General features: G+C 35.8%; 3 protein-coding genes across 3 annotated transcripts; all 3 read left to right on the plus strand.

Moving 5' to 3' along the window:
• The first annotated feature begins 5,395 nt into the window (after positions 1-5,395).
• LOC120343329 (carbohydrate sulfotransferase 1-like) lies at positions 5,396-12,384 on the plus strand. The gene is made up of 5 exons (XM_039412469.2): positions 5,396-6,503; positions 8,115-8,361; positions 9,687-10,040; positions 10,837-10,945; positions 11,383-12,384. The coding sequence occupies exons 1-5, from the start codon at positions 6,266-6,268 to the stop codon at positions 11,698-11,700; spliced, it is 1,266 nt and encodes a 421-aa protein (XP_039268403.2). The 5' UTR covers positions 5,396-6,265; the 3' UTR covers positions 11,701-12,384.
• Positions 12,385-17,727: 5,343 nt separating this feature from the next.
• On the plus strand, positions 17,728-23,971 carry LOC144420770 (uncharacterized). Its single transcript, XM_078110386.1, has 4 exons — positions 17,728-18,012; positions 21,489-21,605; positions 23,280-23,387; positions 23,661-23,971. Exons 2-4 carry the CDS (start codon positions 21,513-21,515, stop codon positions 23,901-23,903), a joined length of 444 nt encoding a protein of 147 aa, XP_077966512.1. The 5' UTR covers positions 17,728-18,012; positions 21,489-21,512; the 3' UTR covers positions 23,904-23,971.
• Positions 18,691-21,337, plus strand: LOC120341951 (uncharacterized). The gene is made up of 2 exons (XM_039410567.2): positions 18,691-18,861; positions 19,260-21,337. The coding sequence occupies exons 1-2, from the start codon at positions 18,832-18,834 to the stop codon at positions 19,830-19,832; spliced, it is 603 nt and encodes a 200-aa protein (XP_039266501.2). The 5' UTR covers positions 18,691-18,831; the 3' UTR covers positions 19,833-21,337.
• Positions 23,972-24,043: the final 72 nt, after the last annotated feature.

Genomic DNA, 24,043 nt, shown 5'->3' on the forward strand with positions numbered 1-24,043 from the left:
TGGTTGTAAACTACCATGCCAGAAAGCCATGTGAAAGTATGGTTTTGTCAATTCTGCATACGCAGAGTTGTGGATCTTGTTTAATAGTACTTTATAAATCATAGCAAATCAAAGCCGATTGTGATTCTTCCAATTAAAATCTATTTGGTTAAGTCTAAAAGTTTGCCAGAGTGATTTAAGACTTTCTTCACAAGATATACAATCAGATATCAAAAGCCGTTGTCTATTTGCAATTGATGCATCATGTACTACAGAGTGATATGGCAATGTGTAGTTTTATACAAGAGTTTGGAAATCAAAATGCAACCGGCAATTGTCGAAACTCGAAGCGAAAACTTAGCTGCTCAATAGCGTCTCCTTGTGAAAAGCAGATGCCGTTATACAAATCGACGATAGGTAAGGTGACCGTACATTTGAACCCATGTACATTTGAACCCATGCGTATATCCACGGGTTCAATCTATATGCGGGTGCTAAAACCCATGGGTTAGGGTTAGTATAGGTTTAACTATCCGTGAAACAAAAAAAATTCCATAGGTGCAATAGCATACAGGTGCAATTGTCATGGGTTCAAATGTACGTGGGTTCAAATGTAATGGAACCGATAGGTAATGGTATATTAAGATGGAGTGAACTGTTCTTCAACTAATTTAAAATTCAGTTTTGCTTTCCCCTGAACCATGGGGATGTGTGGCCATTGGCGCAAAGATGTTTCCCGTGCCGTGAACCACTTTTTAGGGTCGTTGAAATGAGCTGATCGCGAATCACTGTTTGCCGGAAGTAATAGGAAGAAATATCAAATGAAAATCTCATGGTGTAATTTAAAACAAAAAATCATGAAAATTTAGGATAAAACAACGAGGCCGAAAAGGTAGAGAAAAACAGGTGGTGTTATCGGGAACATGCAATCGGTTGCTGTACATTTAAAAAAAACGTTTTGCGCAAACATCTAAGCATAGCGCTTGTGAGTAAATCGAATTTGATTTTCCTTTGTTGGATAAAACTTCTGGAAAGCGTGTGATTTTGTATGTGCATAATATCCAGATAGTTCGCTCTGGTCAGCAGTGGCGTAACTAGGTTATGACGTTGGATAAGGGCGCGAAAAGAGAAAATGTTTTATTGGTGAAACGTTTCACTAAAATAATTTCAAATCGGAAATGGTAGAAACTATCATTGGTACTCAAAAATAAAAACATACAAGGATGTCATTTCAACAACAATCGCTAATAAAAATTGTCAACTGACGACGAAGAGGACGCATTTTTAAACCTTTCAATGGGCGCCATTTTACGTAGATACGTCACAGCTGATCAGATTATAAACTAAGCCTTGTCTAAAATTAAAATTAATAATCACTCATTAATTGGGAATAATATCTCCATTATTATGAAACTCACTGTCAGTTAGTAATTCTTCCATTTCTTTGTCAGGGTTTGTAATATGTTCGTGAACTCTCATCATCGTTTCCACGTATTGTTTCACTAGTGAAAATGTTTATTGGACACGAAATGGAACTATGGATCGTTATGTACTTACTTTCTGCTGTTGTGAATAAAAAAATCTCTCTTTATTTACAGGACACATTGCTTTGAAATTTTCACTGGTTAAATATTGCTGTTGTCGCTAGAAAGCTACTAATTTTATTTATTTCAAAAATTCCTGTGGGCTCTATGAAATTCGTTTTTTACATTAAACTTTTGTGTATTGACGACATCAAAATTTTTAAATGCTCACCGTGCCTTGCTTCCGTGACCGCATATTAGCGATCTTGTAGTCAGACTTTGATGTTGTGGTCAGATACTTGATGCTACTTCGTTTTGGTCTTGGTGTCCATATATTTGAGCATTGCTCTCGCGTTTAATTTTTTATTAATTGTGTATTCCATCATTTTAAAAGAGGTTGATTTCCTTTTAATATCTTGGTGTGTAGTTATGATTAGCACATATGGTAAAATTCTAATGAAACTTGTCATTGCTGTTTTGTTTAAATACTATAATTTCTTGTTTGAATGCAGTTTTGTTCAAAATTTAATTATACACCAATGTACTGACTTTATTGAAAATTAAAATCAAATCAATTGCACCACATTGTTTCAAGTAATTTTCTGAAAGTTTCAATAGAATACAAATGAAGAGATTGAAAATTGATGCTCCCGAAGTATGTGCACCAAGATGGCGCGCAACCTGAACACAGTATGTGTACCAGTCAGGGTTATCAGGTTGTGCGCCATCTTGGTGCACATACTTCTGGAGCGCCTGAAAATTGAATAGAATTGCGTCATAATTTACAGGATTCGTTCTAATGTGATTCGTCAACAATCTTTAACCACAGGAAAATTTCGAAGCAATGGAACAGTATTGAAGCTACGGCCAAATGCTAATCAAACGTTTAACAACTGACGCTTTTCAACAGTTTGAAGTGAGGGCGAAATGCTACTTCAACATTTGACGAATGACGCTTTCAACAGTAATGAAGTTACGGTGAAATGCTACTTAAACATTTGATGACTAACGGTTTATAACAGTACTGTTAAAAAGCTTCAGTCGTTTTGAACCGGATAGCAGCTTAGCGAAAGTCGAATTTTTTATGGGGAACGGTAGACTACGATACTGGATATGATAATACAGTAGTGACTCGAATCCTTTGGCATTTCAATTCACGTTGGAAGCATTAACTGATTTATTCAGCATTTTAATTCATGTTGACACAAGACGCATGAATCTTCATTGTCACAGGACCTGGTAAAGCTAGGGCAATCCGAGTACCTCTACTAGTAAGTTACGATGGTCCAAAATTTCATCTTTGTCCAGCCTATGATTGCTGGGGGAATGGTCGGTGCAATATTTCGTATTGGTTTTCGCAAAGTGACTATAGTTTGTAGTTTGGTTTGTAGTCCCTTTGGGTTTTCGTGTCCATATATTGCTCCATATATTGCTCTTCTGTTTTTCAACCTGATTTTGTCTAATTTCCGCTTATCTTAAGTTACATTTTTATATTTTGCCGTTATCCTGTATCAGCTGCCACCAACCCGAATACTCGAAACACAAGCCAGGATAAAGTGACATGGCTTCCGAATCGAATCCGCTCAAGGTTGGAGCATTCTAAATATTAGATTGGTATTTCAAATATTCTGAAATATTTGCATTCTACATTCTAAAATTATATACAAAATGGAAACTCTCTCGAACATTTATCAAAACGGTAGACCAGACGGTCTTATCGTTGATCTTCAATTCGTAATGAAGAAATATTTTGCGTCACTATTGTTTTCAATAAAATTGGGATTTTTGTGTATATTTCGAGGAGATGGAAGCCGATGAGGAAACTATAGTATATAGCCAATCATTTCACACGTACCGTTTCCAGGGCAGAGAAGAGGAAAGCTGAAAAACGATGGGCTAACTAAATGGCTAGAGTCCCCTCTGGTTGTTTGTCAAAATTACATAAGAAAATAGTAGGATCAGCTAATTGGGATAGGACAAAATTTTGATATTTACGCTGGGACAAGTGGGGAAAGTTTATGGAATGACTTAATCATATTATCGCCTGTTTCTACATTTTATATTGTCTTGTCTTGTTGTACAGGAAATGTACCTATGGGACATTTTGTTATTCTGTTGTTGTTCTTGTTGTTAGTATTTGTGTTCTTATTGTTGTTACGCTCTTCTCTTTGATCACTGGACCAATTGATTTAAAATTTCAGCGCTTGAAGATTGTCATTGTCGATAGAAGTTTATTACTTTTATTTATTTCGAAACTCCTTGGGGCTCTGTGGGATTCGTTTTTATATCTGAAGTTTTGTGTGGTGACCTAAACAAAATTAAAATTAATTGTAGCGGTTCTGCGACCGCAAGTCAGCGGATATCGTGCTTACCGAAAGTCGGAATTTTTCTTATTGGGAACGGTAGACTACGAGACTGGATATGATAATACAGTAATACCTCGTTTCAATTCACGTTGGAAGCATGAATTATCGTAACAGGACCTGCAAAATCTAGTACAATCAGGGCACCGGTACCAATACTGGTAAGTTACTCTACCAGTAGCTGTTTTCAGCTTTGTTCAGGATAGTCTATGAAAAACCTTTTAGAGGGAATAGATTAGATTCTGTGTTGTACCGCCTCCGGTACCATTGCTAACGCAAATGTGGAACCGCCACAAGGTGCGCAATTTTCAATTTTGATGACGTAATTGCACACAAATAACGAATCCTATAGAACACACAGAATTTTTTGAAATAGCCTTCCAGCGAAAAATACAAAAAAAGCGATCAGCAGAATGATTTAATGGAGCAGATCATGTTAAAACATGACGTTATTGCGTGCATGATCACATCACCTTTTTAAAAATTTAATTCTGATGATCATTGTTGATAAATGCTTGTTACTTATCGATTTTAATCGGTAAGTATGTTGATAGGTATTTGTCTGTCTGTATGTCTGTTTGTCTGTTAGATGCACGCGATATCTCAATCTCGAAAGCGAGATTGAATCTGCTCCAGATTTTGCATGTGCATTCATCTTATCTCGGACCAGTAGCCTATTGATTTTGGGCGAATTATGTCGTATAATTAGCGAGTTATTAATTAATTAGTGATAGAACACAAGGTGTCACTATGGAGTAAGAGCGCTGTTTTGGTGGATCCCCTAACTTTCGATAGATAAGTCTTCGGTCTCTGACCGATATTCTCGTCTGAGAAAGTATGATCTTATACTTACAATACGTTATAGGATTAATTTTCGATTATTTCGATTGATTATGTTTTGTAAATTCATAGCCGTGAATAAACCATTTGACACGCATTACTACATCATATTGACCCTACGAGGGTCATGCGTAATCAATATTGTTATGTAATGATAATAATATCCAACATATGGACTACACAGCCAAAATTTTATAGTTCGATTATATTGATCCATTGCTTGGATGTTCAGATCTGCATTAAATGGTATATGCTGTAATGGAATAATTTATGTCTCGGGATGTCCTGGGGAAGTTTGAATATTTCCGCTTGATCCCTATTTCTTGTCGGAACCAAATATCTGAAGTGTAATGAATAATAAAATGAACTGTTTACGGTTTTTATTAGACTACTTATGGTGTTAAAAATAGCGACAAGCAGCTTGCATTCAATAGTTAACACTCTGTTGTTGGCCTGGCCTAATTAGTTTAAGCAAATAAACGTTGTTTTATGAGAATTTTGTGATTAACATACTGAAGCGTTGTTTGAGCAATCGAAAGTAAAATGTCTTAACAAGAATTTGAAATCGTTTCGTTAGTATTCATCCTAACAGTAAGCTGAAGGTACGACTAAACATTGAGAAATATATTTCTGATATCTTCATATTCAATCGTGACAGTAAAGACAATGTGTAACGTGCATTTGTTTCGTGTGTAGACATAATTTTATGTACCGTAATTATCCATTGATCAGGGTATTGCGTTGATGCGTAGGTTGCACATCCGGTGGAAATTTGATAGTGAATAGTCGCGAGCTTAGCGAATAAGTTATTTATAAACGTCACTTCTGCCTGTTTTCCCGGTATTTTTCTATACTAAACGTTTTCAAGGATCGTTACATTGAACACAGTTAGACACAGTAAAATGAAAATCTGCAAAACGTAGCTCATAGCGAGAGAGAGTGGAAGATGCATAGTTTATAATAGCCAACTTAGGATAATTACTGAGTAGTACTAGCTCAAATCATATGTGTGATAATTCAGTACGAAATCACTGTAATCACGTAAAAAACAGAGAAAAGGCGCAAAATAGTAAGAGTAAGTTAGACGCTAAATACCTATACGAACGTTATTTTTTCGTACTGGTTGATGTAAATGCGTATAATGCATGGTTGCTGTAGCACGAGCAAATGATTCTGCCTCGATCTAACACAGTGTATTTCTACAAAGTTTCGTCGGTCCGAGGGGTAGTGCAGAACAGTTTAGTTTTGTCGGTGTTGCCAATTGGATTATTGCAACTTTATTACTATATACTACTGCCCTTACCATGTCCCGGAGTAATACATATAAATCGAGAAACGTTTGCAGCATTTATTTATTGCAGTATTGTTTATGTTGCTGCAAAATGCAAATTATTGCACGCATGGGCACGTTGCCATATTTAACTTCGATATGAGTAACTTGATATATAACAGCACTATTGATACTTCGAATTTATATTTCAATTTCATGCACTTAGTAGTCTAGTCAGCAATAGCTTGTAATGAGTCACTGCATCTGAGTTCTCAATATTATTGTGCTGAATGAATACTCGTACTTGCACAATTTACATTGGAACGCTAGAGGTGTTACGTAACCGACGCAGGTTTCAGCAAATCAAAATGAAGCGGCGGCAATGGCTACGTCTCCTGCTGACCGTATTAATTGTCATATTTTCAATATCTTTTGTTGTTCAAATGTACATATATTCGGTTGGAAATTACATCAAATCAAAGCCAATGAAGTACGCAAGACGGTTACAACGAAATACACCAACGAGAGGTAAGTTTCCGCTAACAACTAGTCTGTGCAGTCAATAACATTACGCAGTTTTCTTTATAACATGAAATACGATCATGTTATAATGGTTGAGATGACGTAAGTTTAAAGTTTATGCGTACGTTTAGGTTTTGTCTCTGCAAGCTGAAACAAGACACAACGAACCTTGTTGTGTTTCAAAATGTACCGTTAACAAGTAGTTCACGCATTGCTCAAAAATATAGTTTGGAGCCGATAAAGGTCACACTGGTAATATATTAACTGATCATCCACGAAATTTGCAACAATGTCTATTTTGTGCATAACGTCAACAGATCAATCGCAACAACGAGCGCTAACGTCATATCTCAATGATTGTATTCACATTCTTATACAGTACTTCAACACTACTCATGTTTATCTTGTCTGGATTTTTATATCAAAATTTTGCACATAGCTTTGGCACATTTACCATTACCAACATATTTCGTTTGGGCTAGAGACATTTGGAATCACTTTATCCTCACATAACATACCGGTTTCAATTACTAGTGAATGTCTTGTTTAGCCTAAAAATCAAACCCGATGTAAGTATTGCAACCCAATAGCCCTCTACAAAAAACAACATTCAAAAAGCGATTAGATTTTTATATCCATTCCCACTCCTAAGTCCTAAATAATGAATAGTTCAACCCAACCGCAACCTTCAAATGCCTAACATGCCCTAGAAATAAGTTGCTTTGTGGCTATGACTATCCATGTAGGGCTATGGCTGTACTGACGTAAACACTTGTAAATAAGTGTCCAGAAAATTTCGCCCGATTTTATCATAATAACAGTTGTAAGTTTAAAAATTTTTATTGTATGATAAATGAGAACTACAAGCACAATAAGAACTATGAATAAAACAAAGAAACCTGGGAATATTACCTGTTTATTTGTCTACACCACATGTAGTGAGTAAATAAATTGTGTAGTGAGTGTAGTGAGTAAATAAGTCTGAAACACATTGCAGCGTCTTGAATAGGGAAAACAATCATGCTATGACGAAGGATGGATGTCATAATTTTCTTTAAATCATTCTCTCACATGTCCAAGCTTAAGGTGGCGTTATGAGTTTCTGAAATCGACTTCTAATATTAATCAAAACCGTAGTTTAAGTTCGAAAGTTGAAAAAACTGAATCAATATAATAATTGATTTCACTAAATAGCCCTTGACGCCACGGCCCAAATGTTGAAGACGAATTATATCATATTTTATCATGTTGATGATCGCGCGGCATTGGTAAACGCATCAAATCTTCGTTTACGAAATTTTGTGTATTTTGAAATGTGCTCCACAAGGTTGCAAATACTCGTGTTGGATCTTCTTGGCCTTCAAGACAAAAATTAAACATATGCTTACAAAATAATTTTCGCCTATCCGACGACGTTAATAGGAATAGTAAAACCTATTCTTAATAAGGTCGTCGGATAGGCGAAAATTAGTTTGCTGTACATTTAAAAAAACAATAATATTATTGATGTGATAACGTATGAACACCGCTACACACGACGTAAATTTCATAGATTAACACAGCAAATAATGTGTCAAAATATCACTTAAATTTCGTTGTATGTTTTGTATATTCCAGGTGTACTTATTGTAACCAACTATCGATCTGGATCAAGTTTCGTTGGTGAACTTTTCAACCAGCATCCAAATGTGTTTTATACGTACGAGCCGCTCGTTCCTGTCGACCTTCAAAATATGACCAGTATTGTGGATACGTTACGGTCAACTTTGAGTTGTAATTTTCGAAATTTGACTGAGGATAATTCTGAAATCGACAAATTGAAATGGACAGGCCAGAAATGTGTCATGAACAATATTTGTTTCAGGTAATAAACTTAGAAAACATATTTTCTTCTGTAACTCTACCAGCTAGAAAATATTAGTTTATTCTTGATCTTGGCGAGCGCAAGAAGGGCGTATGGTCTGGTGATTATTGTTCTGTTATCAATATGTTAGTACTTCAGGATTCGGTAGGGTTCATAGAGACGTCCCTATCCAACCCAAAAAAGTGTCTAATGACCCTGCATATTCACCAGTCATGTGTTTAACATGTATCCGCTAGTCAATCGCTCTAACTTTCCGGATGCCAGGAACCACACGTTGCGCTACCAGTTGCACCAAGGCATATTTTTACTGTGAATCATTTTTCTTGCTTATGAGGCAACTTATGAGGGATAAATACAATCACGGACAACAATGAGATTATTAACAACGGGAGACAATTAGGACAATTTTATATAGGATTACGCTGTGTGTATCATCAAAATTACCAATTACGGTATGTCCTCACCGCGCGTTTTGAACATGATGGTGAGGTAACGAGGTAGCACTATAATGCCATGCGTATACATAATCAGAGTCAGAAATCGTTGCGTGTATAGCGTATGTGATGGGTAGTAATAGTACATGCTAGAGCGCAAGCAAACTTCTAGTTTTCTCGGAATACTGGCGGGCTGATTCGAACGAAACTCGGCATGTAGGTCTGGGATGGTAATCACGTAACCCAGAATTTTTTTCATTGCGATCGGGCCAGAGAAGATTTTGTTGTAATTTGGAGGCGGATACCTGTCAATCAAGCCATTAATTAAGTTACACTCGAATGATTTTGTGGTTTATAGGCCGTTCAGCGTCGTTTCCGGGATGGGGAGGCGTTTTTCCGATCGCTGGAAACGGCCAGCGTCGGAGCACTATAATCCGGCCCGCGACGCTTCACTGAATTATAATAACAAAACAGCTGTATTGACGATTATATTCTTTACGTGACAGAATTTGTTTTGAGACACTAAATTATATTATAACTTAACAAGTATCTAATTCACAATCACTCGTTTAATGAGCCTATAATTGATTATAATTAGACAAATGGCAACAGAACGTAAAAAAGTTAATGCTGAGTGTAAATGGTTTAATGACGCAGAAAATATTCAAATGATCGGTCTTCGCGCACTGCTTGAAATTTAACTGAAATCTGTGTGAAAAAATGTGATTCATTGGCCATTCGTCCGTTTTTTATCTTTCTAAAAATATGTGCGGCCCGCCAATGACGTGCAACCTTTAATTTTGGCCCGCGAACGACAAAAGTTCGCCGATCCCTGATATAGATGGTAAGATTAAGTATATCATCTCATAGACAAATTATTTTTGTGTACAGAACAAGGACAAAGGAACTTTGTAGTGAACGGTTCTGCGCTGCACCAATTTCGTGTGCAAAATGCAGACGAGTGGAAACACATGAACTAAACTCAATATGCGAATCTAAGGCTATTTCTGCGACTAAAGTTATCAGATTACGAAGTTTATCAATACTGGAAACTTTGATGCAGGACAAGAAAATGGATTTAAAGATTTTACATTTGATCAGGGATCCTAGGGGAATTGCCTCCTCCAGGAAAAAATTGAATAATTACAACGATATGGTGGGAACATGTGCAAGAATGTACAATAATGTGAATTTGAGTTTAATAAAACAGCCGGAATGGCTGAAGGGCAGATATAAACTAATAAGGTATGTAGTATTATTTAATTTTTCATTGTCATTTTTTTCATACAAAACTATATATGGACTAGGATACCAAATTTTCATTTAATCGGTCTCGTATGTTCGTATGTTGATAAAGATTCTAGTCGGTGGTATATGCGGGAGATAACAATAAATAACCTGATGAACCTTTACAATGATATTTTACGGCATTGCTGCCGATTAGCCAATGCTGCGAGAATAAACGAGGAAATATTCATTACACTTGTTGTCGTGAGCATTATGTTACGTTACGTTTCCCTCATTTATTCAATGTGAAACTTTTGATGGAGTATCATTCTAGGCTAAAATTAAAGACTAGAACAATGCGCTAAAACGGAAAAGTACGGTTATTTAATCTCCTACAGTAGACTACCGGTAGTGTAGTATTCCTGACTTTGTCTGACCACCATATAGCAACGAACGCGAAACCTTCACAAAGTGCGCAATTTTAATTTTTATGACGCCATCGAACACAAAAAACGAATCCCAGGCATAGAGCACACAGAAATTTTTGAAACAAATAAAAATTAATATATTTTATCTACAATCTTCAACCACTGAAAATTTCAAAGCAATTTGTCCGATAATCAAAGAGAAAGCGATTTTTCATAATAACAAGAAGAATGATACCGCCATGAACAACAACATAATAACAAAACGATCAATGGGTCCACGTCGGGTCCAAAAACTAAATGAATATTGTTGTGGAGTGATTTGTAACAAACTACTTCTGTGTTCTTTGGGTCTTTCTGTTAGTTGCAATATACATTTGTATTTACAGATATGAAGACGTTGCTATCAATCCAATAAAGATGGTAGAAAAAATTTATGACTTCGTTGGACTTGACATGACTGATTCAATACGAAAGTGGATTCATATAAACACGCAGGTGAGCAAAAAAAGTTCCGCCCCTAAATACACTCAAATACTTTAATGTTCTGTTTACTTATTCTCTCAAGTACCACATTCCAGAACTTTTTCGAATGTTAAGGCTAATCAGCATTAGATTTACACATTGCACCAATTTATAATAATTCGATCACGAACCTGAGTTTATTTATTATTTTAGCACAAGCGTCAAGTATTTCGAATGGTTTAAAATTGAAGATTTGCATATTTAAATACAAAAGTCCAATGCTCGTGGCCAAATAGCTGCATGCCAACGTAGTATTTCAGAATTTAGAGAATTTTACAAAAGTTTTGAAAACAAATAAAAATTATATTCATTCAAAACACATTTTAATCTTTTATTATTGAGCGCACTAGAAAGCCTATAGCTTAGTAGATGACGAGAAAGACTTGATACCGTTAATTGCGTCATTCCAGGGCGAGATTTCCATCAGTAAAGACGCTCGTTTGAAGAAAATGTTCATGAGGAGAAGAAAATTGATAAGGATCAAATACCAACAATTCAAACAACTTGTTTTATCAGATGCATACACCACTGTTAGATATTCAAATGCAACCTGGCAATCGTGGCGTAAAGAATTGAACAACTCAGATACTGATGCTATTCAAACTCAGTGCAAAGATGTTATGAAACTGTTCGGTTATAATTTGTTACATCCCGAAACCAAACAATTAGTCGATTTCCGGATATTAAATCCATTAGCTTCATTTGATGAAAGAACGCTTACTGTATGACGTATGCACATCCAAATATCAGAATATAAATACCTCGCAACAGCATTACTAATAAAATACCTCAATGAGATACTGGATACGAAGAAATTGAACATTTTTCTTACTTTAGATTCGAAACAGTCCTCGCTGCCGCGAAGACTTTGCACATTTTTGTTTCTGTTATATCACGTGCTACATTCAGTAGGGGTGTTATGCCATTTTGCTAATAATATTAAAGTGCCATTCAAATGCTTTCTTAATTTTATAATACCAGTCTTATAGTTAGTATTTTCCATTTTGTTGCTTTATTTTCTAATCGCCAAAGAAAATTTCTGCTATGCATTTAAATTCGCCCAGGCCATCTTTATCTACAATAATTTATTGCAAAAACCATTTTTCAAAACTGTAGGATTTTTGCCATTCGCTGACTTCCACAATAAAAAAGCGGAAACTGTTTATAATATTGTTATTTGCTTTGTTAGACAATTTGTGAGTCTAAGTTACTTTCTACTAAAAGTATATTGTTAAATGCAGATTTACATGATAATTTAATTATTATGTTAAGACCTATTTTCCTTATGGACCCCACGTAAAAATTATACTTTTTATTCTCTACACCCTCTAACTATGTTTTTGTAATATTCTTGCAATGTATTTTTTTATTTTTGATACTGACTTTTCTGCGGAGTAAAAAATATTTCACAACACATGTAATAATTTAAAGACAGGCGCTAAGGGGAGCAAGAGTGAAAACGCTCGTAAATGAAGCGACCTACAAGAAAACGGAAAAGGAAATTGAACATTCAAGTGTCAAAAATAATGGAATTGTTATACCAAAAGAGAAATCCACTACTGTAAATCACAAGTGGCAATGGGCAGATTAACAATCATCGATAGAGTAGCCAATATCCATACTACCACGAGCATAATTCAATTGCCGCTGCTATAGCATTTTGCGCCAAATGTCTCTATTTTATAATAACAGGAAAGATAATATGAAGAGACACCGGGTGTTCTGTTAACATACACACCGGTTTGGAAGAATTTATCAACTGGTTAAGTGTGGTCAATAGGTCAGCAATAAGCTTCAAACAATTCATAGTTTCAACACAATGTAGTATTTATATTTTGCTCACATGTGCCAAGTAAATGTGACACCATATCGTAAGAAAGATGGCAACCAATATTCCGAAGCATAACTATCAAAATTCATAACATTTTTTGGTACTCCCGTAGTATGTGAACCAAGATGGCGGACACCGGAACGTAGTATGTGTACCGTGTTAGGGTTAGGCCATAATTTCAGCTACAAATACTACGGGAATCACTTAGTCCCCAAACTCGTAATAGAACTAAAATAAGAAAAATTGGAATTTAATTACGACCTAACCCTAACCTGGTATACATACTATGTTCAGGTGTCCGCCATCTTGGTGCACATACTACGGGAGCGCCCATTGTTTTCGCTTAATAGCTCAATTGTGTGACATATTAATAAAAATCATGAAGTTTTTAGGATGTTTGCACTCATTATATCATTACCTGCTTGGCATTCAAAGTATTACCTTATTGGCATTATCAGATTAAACAGGTTGTACACCAAAGAGGTACTCGAAAACACGTTAGTGTTTTAAATTACGTTACTTCATGAGACCACAGATCACACATCCGTACCTTACTGCAATCGTCATACGTGATCAAGTAACTTGAGTTCAAGAAATCATACTAGAAACCATGAATTATTCAGAACTCCAGACATGCTATGATGGGTAGTGGAGTCGTTTCGTAGAAAGTCAACAAGTTTGTTTATGATGACTAAATTTATGCCAGTACCCAGATATCTATTCTAAAGTAAAGCATTGAGGTTGACAAACTCGAGTTGAGACTGGGCCTCTCTCTCTCTCTCTTTCTCTCTTCAAGTTATAGTCAGAACAAATTTCGCGTCTTTGTGGGAATGAACTTGACTATTATTCCTAAGAAATTATTTCACCTGATGCGGCCCTGGAAGCAAACAATTTTGTGGTGGCAATCCACATTAACACATTGTTTTGGTGTTATAAATTTGGCTAGTTATGGGAATGTGTAAAAGGGTTTCATCAAATTTTATTTAGCTTATATTTCATTTGGAGATTTTTCTTTCACGAGTGGCTCTATATGAAACGTATTATAATTTTCGCTACATTAGCTATGCTGGCTTTGCAGTTTAATAATTTCATGGCTCCAGCGCTAACGACGAAACCGCATTCTAGCCAGCCGTTTTATAAAGCATGCGAGTATGAAATTAAGACAGATCTCGATCGCTACCATTTCCTACGTTCAGGCGTTTAGACGCTAATATAATTAAAGCATTTCAAGTAGAGGCGAAAAACACCGAAACTTCTACAAGATTTCGACTTGTTGATTGGTTTCATACTCTAATAAGTAAATAAATTATCAGTTCAAATTGCATCTTATTCAGCTGAATTCTAGGCGAAAATGCGGGCACAGAAGAATAGGTCAATTCATTCATCGAATGTAACATCACGTCTATATCAGCAAATTTGATGATATTGAATAGTAACTGACACACTCCCAAAATAACATGAACATTCCGACGCTATTCATGCTCTATAAATTTTCAATCCTAAATTGCCGTAACTAGGTTTATGTATTTGCATAGCTCTTGAGAATAAGCTTCTTAATCCAAGCAAATTAAAATAGAATTTACTAGCTTAAAGTTTCTGATTTCCAGTATCGTGAGCATTAATTAAATCAACTCAAGTAAAATATTATGCCAATTAAGACGAGGCAGATCTGGAAAGATGATTTCGAATAAATCTATTGTTAATTCCTGATTATGCCTCAAGAGGAATTTTCACGCACATCACCATTGCTGTTACGAAGCAGCCATGTTCACAAGTATGAATCGCTTTCAATTTATTTGTCCATGTTATCTCGTTGAACGAGCTGCGGCGTCCCAAATGTGTGATTGTATACATTTGTGCAAAAGAGACTGTTTTCGTCTGTTCATGTTTCATCGGCAAACACGTTGGTAGAATTAACCGCTGATTTTAATTATATTTCAGACAGAAGTTATTAATAATGTTTGTATTATGAGCCAAGTTAAGACCAACGGTTGGTCACTTATATGACTTTGTACCAGTAAAACCGATATCGGTTTTCAGCGATGTAAACAACATCAACCTACGACGTTATAAATTTCGTTCTGTGTTATGGTGTTAAAGGAAAGTTTCAACTTTATGGCTTTCTTGCAGGACAAGTTATCATATATATATTTATAAGCATAAACAAACAGGGACTGGTTTTATTAGCCGTCAGCATGAATTCAAAATATCTTTTATCTGATCTTTAGTTGGTAAAAGTAAGGACTTGTAGTTGAACTTTTAGTTTTAAAGGAATCGGTTAAAGCTGTGCATTGCTCTAAATTATTTAACGTCAAATTTGATTTATAACTTCTTTCTACTACAGTGCGTAATGAAAGTAGATTCGGATATTTTAGACAATTTCCGTTGTGCATGAAACATTGTACCGATACAATGAAACAAAAGAATATATATATATATTAATTAAAAAAAGATACAATGTTTCGACCGCAATTGACGAGGGGCTGCGAAAGAATATGAAGTCAGTCATCTTTGCTGAGTTCAGCAACAAATGACGTCGTAAAATATACTGATTGTTTTTCAACACAATGAATAACTTTTGGAAAATACAAATAGAATCGAAAGAGTCAGTCAGGACATAAATGATTAAATATGTCAGTTCAGTCACACAACCGTTCTAATCAGCCATCTCAATTTTCACGATTTATTAAAGAAGTGTACGATGACGGCAGACGAACGAAAATGCATTAGGGGTATTAGCGTTCAATATTTTCATTTCGTTAACCGCTTTTACCGCGATTGGTAGAGCGCTCATTTGTCGGGTGCCTCATCATACTGCATAGCATTGTGCAGCTGTTCGGTGCGCTGTGTTCTATTTATATATACTGATGATCTGGAGGCAACAGAAAGATAGATACCATGAATACGATGTAAGCAACTGATGAGAAAATTTCCTTGTTGTTTAGCTGAAGCAATACATTTTTATAACAATAACGATTCGAAATAATAACAGCGAGGTATAAAAATTAACACCATGTTTGGGGTTTAGGTGCTTAGGCGAAAGAGATGTCAAAGCGAGAGAGTCAGTCATGTAGAACGAAATCTATAATTTATCAGGACATCTAGCGTGGTCAGTGTCTCGCTTTGTAGGCTTTTTCAATATGGAGGTAACAATTGAAATCGTTGCTTATTCAGTTATATTTACAGTCCATTATTTTGTCTTCATGTAGGCAGAAATTGCCATCTACATAGCATGATCTTTAGAAGATGTGTGTAATTCGCCACCAAGTCCTTCAGAGTGCATTTCTTGCTCTGCTGTGCATCTCCAATTTCCAAATAGCACACGTCCATTATACGTGTGCATATTTAGTAAGGCAATACCTTGCAAAACCCGAGTCATTACTCGCTTCAATAGCGTCTTGCCAGTTCCCTTTTTAACTTACGACCCGTTCTTCCCCCTTCATTTGTCTCGCCCTTTGTTTTTCAGTTCATATCAATTTTGATTGTATCTGCTCGTCTTATACTTTGTCTTCGACTTTATCTCAGCTGCTCACGTTTTTATTTTCAGAATTTGTACACCAAAACATTGCGTAAATCATGACACAATTTTTAATACTTTTCATTTAGACTGGAGACATTTTGAATCGCGTAGCGAAAAGAGGCTACTACAGAAAACTCTGCCCTTGATTGGCTGTGTATGACTTGTGTAGCTCGCATAGCTTCCCTGATATAAAATCTGCTGTCTATATAAGATCTGTGAAGGAGGTCGTGGAATTGGCGATTGAATTACTAAATAATACCGGTTCAAGCATTCCGTGGAGATATATTAATCATAATGTAAGGCCTTGTTGTGAGCACGGAATGTAAATTAGCCGTAATTTTGATCCATTGATTCGAGTACATTCCAATTGCGCCTTCTACCGTAATTGAAATGGGATTAAAACGTAATCGTACTGAAACTTGTGACCGATAGACCAGTATTCTAGCAATTAGTTGAAGTTTTGGCTAACAGCATACAAATAAAAACATTGCCCACTATACGAAAATCTATATAGCACTTTACGTGGAATTTTATTTTACAATTTTGTTTGTCTAGGTTATGTTACCAAGTGTCTTACTATGTACCATTTTCAATTCGCAATCTTTCCATGGAACGCGCTATGTGCTTCAAATATAGCTATCTACAGCCATATGGTATGACTTCGAATGACATGCAATTTTTAGTAAATTTTAGTAAACGTTTTTGTCGACTAGCGTGGCCTGCCCCGCCCGCAGCTTTTTTCAATTTTTGGTTTATCGCAATCTCTACGATGCCGCAGGTATAGTAAGTTTGTAACAGATATTTAGCTTAACTGAACTGTGTTATAGTATGACAGCCTCTTGCGCGCATACCTACCTACTTATTGAAGCACTTAGTCTCGTTTGTTATGAGAATATGCGGTAAAGCTTTATATGCCATCGTTATTATAGTTTGTGGTCGGTTATTTGTTAACAATTCTATGATTGTTTGTGGCTTTGAATATAATAGATTAGGCTCGTTGAAGAGGTACGTCATTGTCGTAAAAACTTTTGTTAGGAATAATGTCGTGTCCAGTAGAGGCCTTGGGTAACAATCTAGTCCATTTGTTATACAATCAAACAGGCAAATATGTTACAGGTTCAAAAATGGTATACCAGTGATAGATTATAGGAAAATCAGAACTGTATTCGAGTTTTTCAATGATTATAGAAACTATTCTACGAGCTCATTTATTATAAATGCATAAGCATATACGGTATATGTTTTGTCTTTTATATGTTAAATTTTTTAGACAATGGCCGACCAGAAGCATTCGTTTCGTGAATCATTAGACATACTGTGAATTGTTTAGTGGGCGTGGCAATATTCTGTACTGTCATGTTCGTAATACGATAACTTACCTTTATTCTCAAATGTTACAGGATTTAGGATAAGGTGTAGTAGCAAAATTATCAGGCTGTAAAACGAAGGTACGTGTCTGTACAGGATTAAGGCAAACAAGTTTTAAAAGTAATAGAAGAAAAGGTCGACTTGTAAGCCCTGCTTTCACTCTCTCAAGACCGGGATATTTTGTGAAATTTTATCCGTTGAACATCCTTCGGAGATATTACCCAACGAATTGTTTCGGCACCCGACTCGGGTACTCACGCGTAGTGAACTATTTATCGCTTGACTGAATTCTGCACAGAACATCATCCTTATTCTATACAGGTAAGTGAAATTGTTTGAATGTTGTTCGACCTTCTTTTCGCAGCAGTCTGCGGAGAGCATGTTAGTTTTTTCTAGGTATCTCGTTTCATACCTCGGAGCTATTTTTGCCGTGAGAAACGTAGTATTTGATATCGACGTTATCAAAAATTAAATACCAAACATTTATAATTCCTCAGATAGCAGCGCGCAGATATTACAACCAACCAAACGCGGTATTAACTAAACATTGGTATAGACAAATTCCATGGTACCGCAATGTGGTATTTACATTGTATAGTATTCCTATGTACACAAAATATCATCAATGTATGTTTTCACTACATTGAAAAGACGAATCACGCGAATGAGGCTATTTTACAGCTACACAGAATATAAATGAAAGTCTTGTGATCATCATTGGACTAAACCATGTCGTGTATTCCAAAGTATATATCACAAATAGGCATGACTTCGGCGTTTCACAAAAGCAGCCATGGCCTTACATTTTGAACGCTGACGTAACACTCAACTCCCAAAGGGAATGGACTTCGAGGATATGAATTTGTAATCTGCTTAAAGGTCACAGCCTGGTAGTCAGATGGATCAGTAAATTTCAGTCATTAAAATTTATTTGTATATACAAATAGCAGTATGAAGGCTGTATCAATGATAATAATATTAAATGTCGGATGCGATCTTTACATTCCGTCCTCATTTTTCTGACTTTCGTTGGTGGATTACCGACATTTTTTCGTTCAGGAACTCCACTTTTCTTTCCGTCTCTTCTTTGCTTTCTTTTTCTGAAATTCTGCTTTCTCCCTTTTCCTGTTCTTCTTCGCCATGTCAAGCAAGGATGACACAAAACAGCAAGTGAGAACACTATTTTTTTTCCTTTTTCTGAAGTTGTGACACAATTGAGCAAAAAAAAAAATCATGCCATCACTGGTGGCAGTAAATTACATTCAAAGGTCTTTTGTTGAGATAATATATATTACCAATATTTTCCTTCAATGGCGGTATCTTTATTCTGATGTTATTAAACATTTGTAAATGTTGAAATCATTTATTATCTTTTTTTTTCGGTTGTTAAATTTGAATGCGAGGGAAGCCAAGTTGTTTAATCCTGTCTTGTGTACATAAAAAAAAAAGTCAATGTGTGACGCTAGTTGTTTCATGTTATTTATCTTGGGCTAATCCGTTGTAATCTGTTGTGAATTGGTAGACCATTATATTAGTTTACGTTCAAAACCACCATTCTTCACTCAAAGGTGCGTGGCGATGGTGTCAAATCACCAGGTTCCAGCACTGGAAAAAGAAAGAAAAAGGTCTTGGTGAAGAAAAAAAAGAGTCCTAGTAAAACTCATATCTCCGATACTAGCGATCCGATTAGGACTAAAGTGTCTAAGACTGAGCCGGTCCGGACGGTTGTTTCTCACCCGGGTGGTGGGGAATATTACGTTGAAGAAAGCGACGACTCGCAAGCAGCAGCTGGACCAAGCTATGGATCACAGAAAGATTCTAGTGGACAGTATTTTGTGACTCAGCAACCATCGAGTGACGAAGGAGAATCATATTATTATCCTTCTGAACCACAATCGTATCAATTTGGTGGTGATCAGAGAGGGGGATACGAATATGGCGGTGGAGGTGGTGGAGGAGTTGAAATTGTGTCTGTTGCTGATGATGAGGAATCTATTTACACCGACGCTACCGAGGTTCTTTTCCTTATGCATTGTGCATATCTTCATTTGTACACTCCAACAATTTATAAGTTTTCCTCATATTATTCGATCAAACATTCGTCACAATACAGAAACAGTCGCTTCAAGCATGACTTGTGACTCACTCTTTTTGTTTTACATTTACATTATTAATACTTAAAGTATGAATTGCTTTCAGCATTATTGCTTTTGGTCATACTGTATATTGATTTTAGCAAAATCCATATTGGTGTCATACTTCAAGCATATATTTAAGAAATGTCACCATGAATGACTTTTTTTTGGAAAATACGTGCCTTGTGTATCTTGCTTTGTAAGGATTTTTAGTGTCAACGGCTGACATCCTTTATTCTCCAATTACATCATTGTATCATTTTTCATTCACATTTTCAGGTTCATAGAGTTAGCATGCATCATTTTGAACAGCATGTTTCTCCTTCTGGCCGGAGATTTGAAATTGCCATTGCGTTGCAAATTTGAGGTCGTATTTTATATCCTATTTAGATTCAATAGTCTACTACCACTGTGTTTTCTGATGCGCCATGTTGTGCTGTTGTTTTCTCATGCCATATTCCCCTCAGAGTTTTTTACATTTGAATTCTCAAACTGAATAACTCATTTCCTGAAAATGCTAGTCCCCCAATAATAATTCTTGGATATCTACACATGGCCTTTACAAATTATTCATTCAGCAAATAATTGTCTTTGAGATATGCCCTCTTTTGGGTTGGTGAATTTATGCGGTTAAAGTAGGGGCACTAATATTTCTCAAGACAGTTGGGCCACATAACAGTGTAAATTGTAGAATATAATTTCAATTTTAGACATTCAAACTTACTTCTGAATATAACAAAGTAAGCAGTATTGATACCATCGAGCGTAAATAGATTTTAATTATTCATCAGTCATGCACAGAAACTAGGTGCAGTGAGTTTTTTGGCCTGTACAAGTAACCAATCACAGAATGCAAACATAATCAGTTAGTAAGTGCTATAAACAAATGGAATTGTATTCTGTAAGAAACACGATTAAATTACCACGCGACACTAGTGACTTTGGTGCAATCTGTATTCATGAAATATCAGTCAAGGACGGAACCCGGTCGTTATAACGCATGTTATAGCCAAGCGCTTATCACTATATCACCTACCGTGAGAACTCATATATATAAGAGCTTTTATTGATATGAAATATTGATTACTATTGATAAAAATATTTGCGATCCACGGTATGCACGATCAGAGTAAAGCTTGAGCAAACAAAAGTATTCATACAACCCAACTCAGCTATCACCTTTGTAGAACTTCGTTTTTTAGACGAAGACTCCAAGTATTTTTTTGGAAAAATCGAATCGAATCACGCTTCGTTATAGTATTTTTTGTCTGATTCATAGCACGTCCCGAAAAGGTGAGCTCACTTACAATTTTGAGTTTCACGGCACACACCATGCAATCATAATCTTGGAATTTCTTTCATTGATTGACGAATTCACTTCATTTTAACAACAACATCATGGAAAGCAGTCCAATGATCTAAATCTCACTCCTTCACTGCACATATCAATAATAAGCCTAAATCATGCCCAGGGTCATTAAAACACAAAAATTGTTGAAGATTTATATGTTCAAATCTTTTCCAGTATAAGAAAAGATAAATTGGTAATGTAAACACATAAAAAACTCCTTTCCCTTTTCCGATTTCAAGTTTTCCACATGTATGAAATATTTTATAATATTTTATGCATGTATGAAATATTTCTATTTTTTTCTATTGTAGGATTTTGAATCAGATACGAGCGCAATGGCTGACAAAAGCAAATGGGCTGGAAAGAATCTTTCATACATGACACCACAGATGATGCATGCAATGAAGATGTCACAGACGCAGAGCCAGGTAATAACACTATATGGATTAGATTGGGCAATCGGAATCGGCTATTTTCACTTATTTGTTTTAAACTCTGGCGCTTAGTTGCTACGCACTTGAAAGAAAGACACGTGATTGATTATTCTTTTAGTAAGAATGGTTAATACCAATGATTTGCCTTAAAAGATATTCGGCCATGTTGTTGCGTACGAGTTTTAATATGAACGCAGGTATTATTGACTAATTCAGACTTGATTGACAGCAACTTCTGTGTGGCCTCTTCAGTAATACGTCGATATAAATAAAACTTCTTTCATCGTATTATGAACTGTGAAGTTTGCGTGAAGCCAGGTTTGCCCAAGAAGCGTTTTTCTATCATTTAGTATTAAAAGAGTGTTATTTTCAAATATGTTGACGCGAAGGACCAACGACTGACCAAAATGCCAGTATCGTATAGCTTTAGTATATGTCCATTTAAACGGCCCCATTAAGAAATCCTGGAAATATCAGATTTAATTTTCTATTTCAAAACCAAACCGTCTACCATGTTATTATGCTGTGCCGGTATCCTACCAACAACCGTATTCCAATCGATTTTGAGTTCAGTTACACAAGTTAGTGGTTCGAATTAAACTTTCTATGGTATAGCTAAAATGATACATGTCGAAAAAAATATTTCATTCATCAAAAAATTAACAAGTAAGCAACTTCGGTCCCTTTTTGATCAAGGTGAGTTAGGGCGATTTCTCGAGTAACACGACGAGGCAATTGAACAGAAGAGGGCTAAGAGCGCCACACCTGGAGGAATAAAAACGTGTTTCCGTGAATTCAAATAAAACTGCGAAATTTTGAGTGACGTAGGTCTATAGATACTGAAAATTTGAAATCGATTGCTCCATTAGTTACGGAGAAAAGCAATTTTTCCGCACCAAAAAGTTATCCTAAAAACAACGCTTGAGCAAGCACTTTGCATATAGAATAGGCTTAGGGTATATAGAACAATGTTTTAGTACACTTGTTTTCTCCAATTTCAACATTCCAGCTTTTGACGCAAAAAAACGACAGTAGCCGCACAAGCTATAGAAATCTGACACAAAGTCGATTATCGCATATTTATTTAAGTGTAATGTAGTTGAAAATTCAGGTGCTCCTGAAGTATGCGCACCAAGATGTCGCATAACCTGAGCCCTAACCTGGTACACAACCTGAGTTCAGGCTAGCGCCATCTTGGTGCGCATACTTCAGAAGGTCCAAAATTCAATATCTATGAACTCCAGTACTAATCGTCAAATTTAGACTTCTCACTCCGCTATATTGTCACCATACGCCGGTAATTAAAATGGTATTTTTTTTTCACGGCTTATTTGTGGCAAATATTATTTTTTCCTTCCCTTTTTTTCATAAAAAAAAATAAAATAAAAAAAATTGACAAAACTCAATCCGTTGCAAATTTGAAAAAGAAAGTTCATACACTTATCCCTTCTTTATTGGAGAAAAAGCTGTTGTTAAATTGTTCATTATGAAATAGTTCATTATAAGTAGCAGGTAATATGTGGTAACTCATGATAGTAAAACGGCACAGTCGCATTAACCAACCACCGAAGCAATCGTTTTGTGAAAGAAAAAACTTCTGTGAATTAGTAAATATTGCTTGATGCAAAACTTATTCTGATAAAATACACCAAATGGAATTTTATGTAGAATACGTACAAAAAACAATGGAACACAGAAATCAAAGGAAAGGGAAGAGCTGGAGTCGAGACGATTGAATCAGAACGCGCGAAAAAAATGACGGCGGAGCAAAGTTTGGTGGGTTTGCCTTCGATTAACATTTGACACATATGGAAAATACAAATTTGACAACAGACATACAAAATTTTTCTTTATGTATTTCAGCCATCAAATAAAACTTAGTCAATCCAAATTTATTATTTCACTTAATCACATTTATTTGCGTGATATGGCACTGATGACTAAAAAAGAAATCTTTCGATTAGTTGTTTTGAAAAATTCATTTTTGAAATTTCTCAAAATATTTAGACATTTGGTTGATTTTTAAATGACATAATTTAAAATTATTAGCTGAAATATCACAAAGATTTCGAACAATCAAAATCGAAAGGATACACAGCGACAACGGAAACACCGGAATTGGAGAGAATTCGTCGTTTGCAAACCTCCAGAGACGTAAGAAGTCAAATTGTCGTGTTATCGTTTATAACTGACCACTTCTTCAAACCTTCTTTATTCTGTTATTTCTTGACTCTCATCTTCGCTGATTATGATCATCGGTATAGCCGGGATGCAACATCAACGGAATCTTAATTTAGGACAATTGAAAGCTTTATAGTAGTGACACACACAAGCAGATACACAAACACACGCAAAAATAAGGAACTTGACGATAACGCGATTTCTTGAAACAACAATGCGTTACGGCGTTAAAAATTATGGATACAACCGCA

The sequence above is a fragment of the Styela clava genome, chromosome 3 (genome assembly GCF_964204865.1).
Source record: "Styela clava chromosome 3, kaStyClav1.hap1.2, whole genome shotgun sequence".
Taxonomy (NCBI): domain Eukaryota; kingdom Metazoa; phylum Chordata; class Ascidiacea; order Stolidobranchia; family Styelidae; genus Styela; species Styela clava.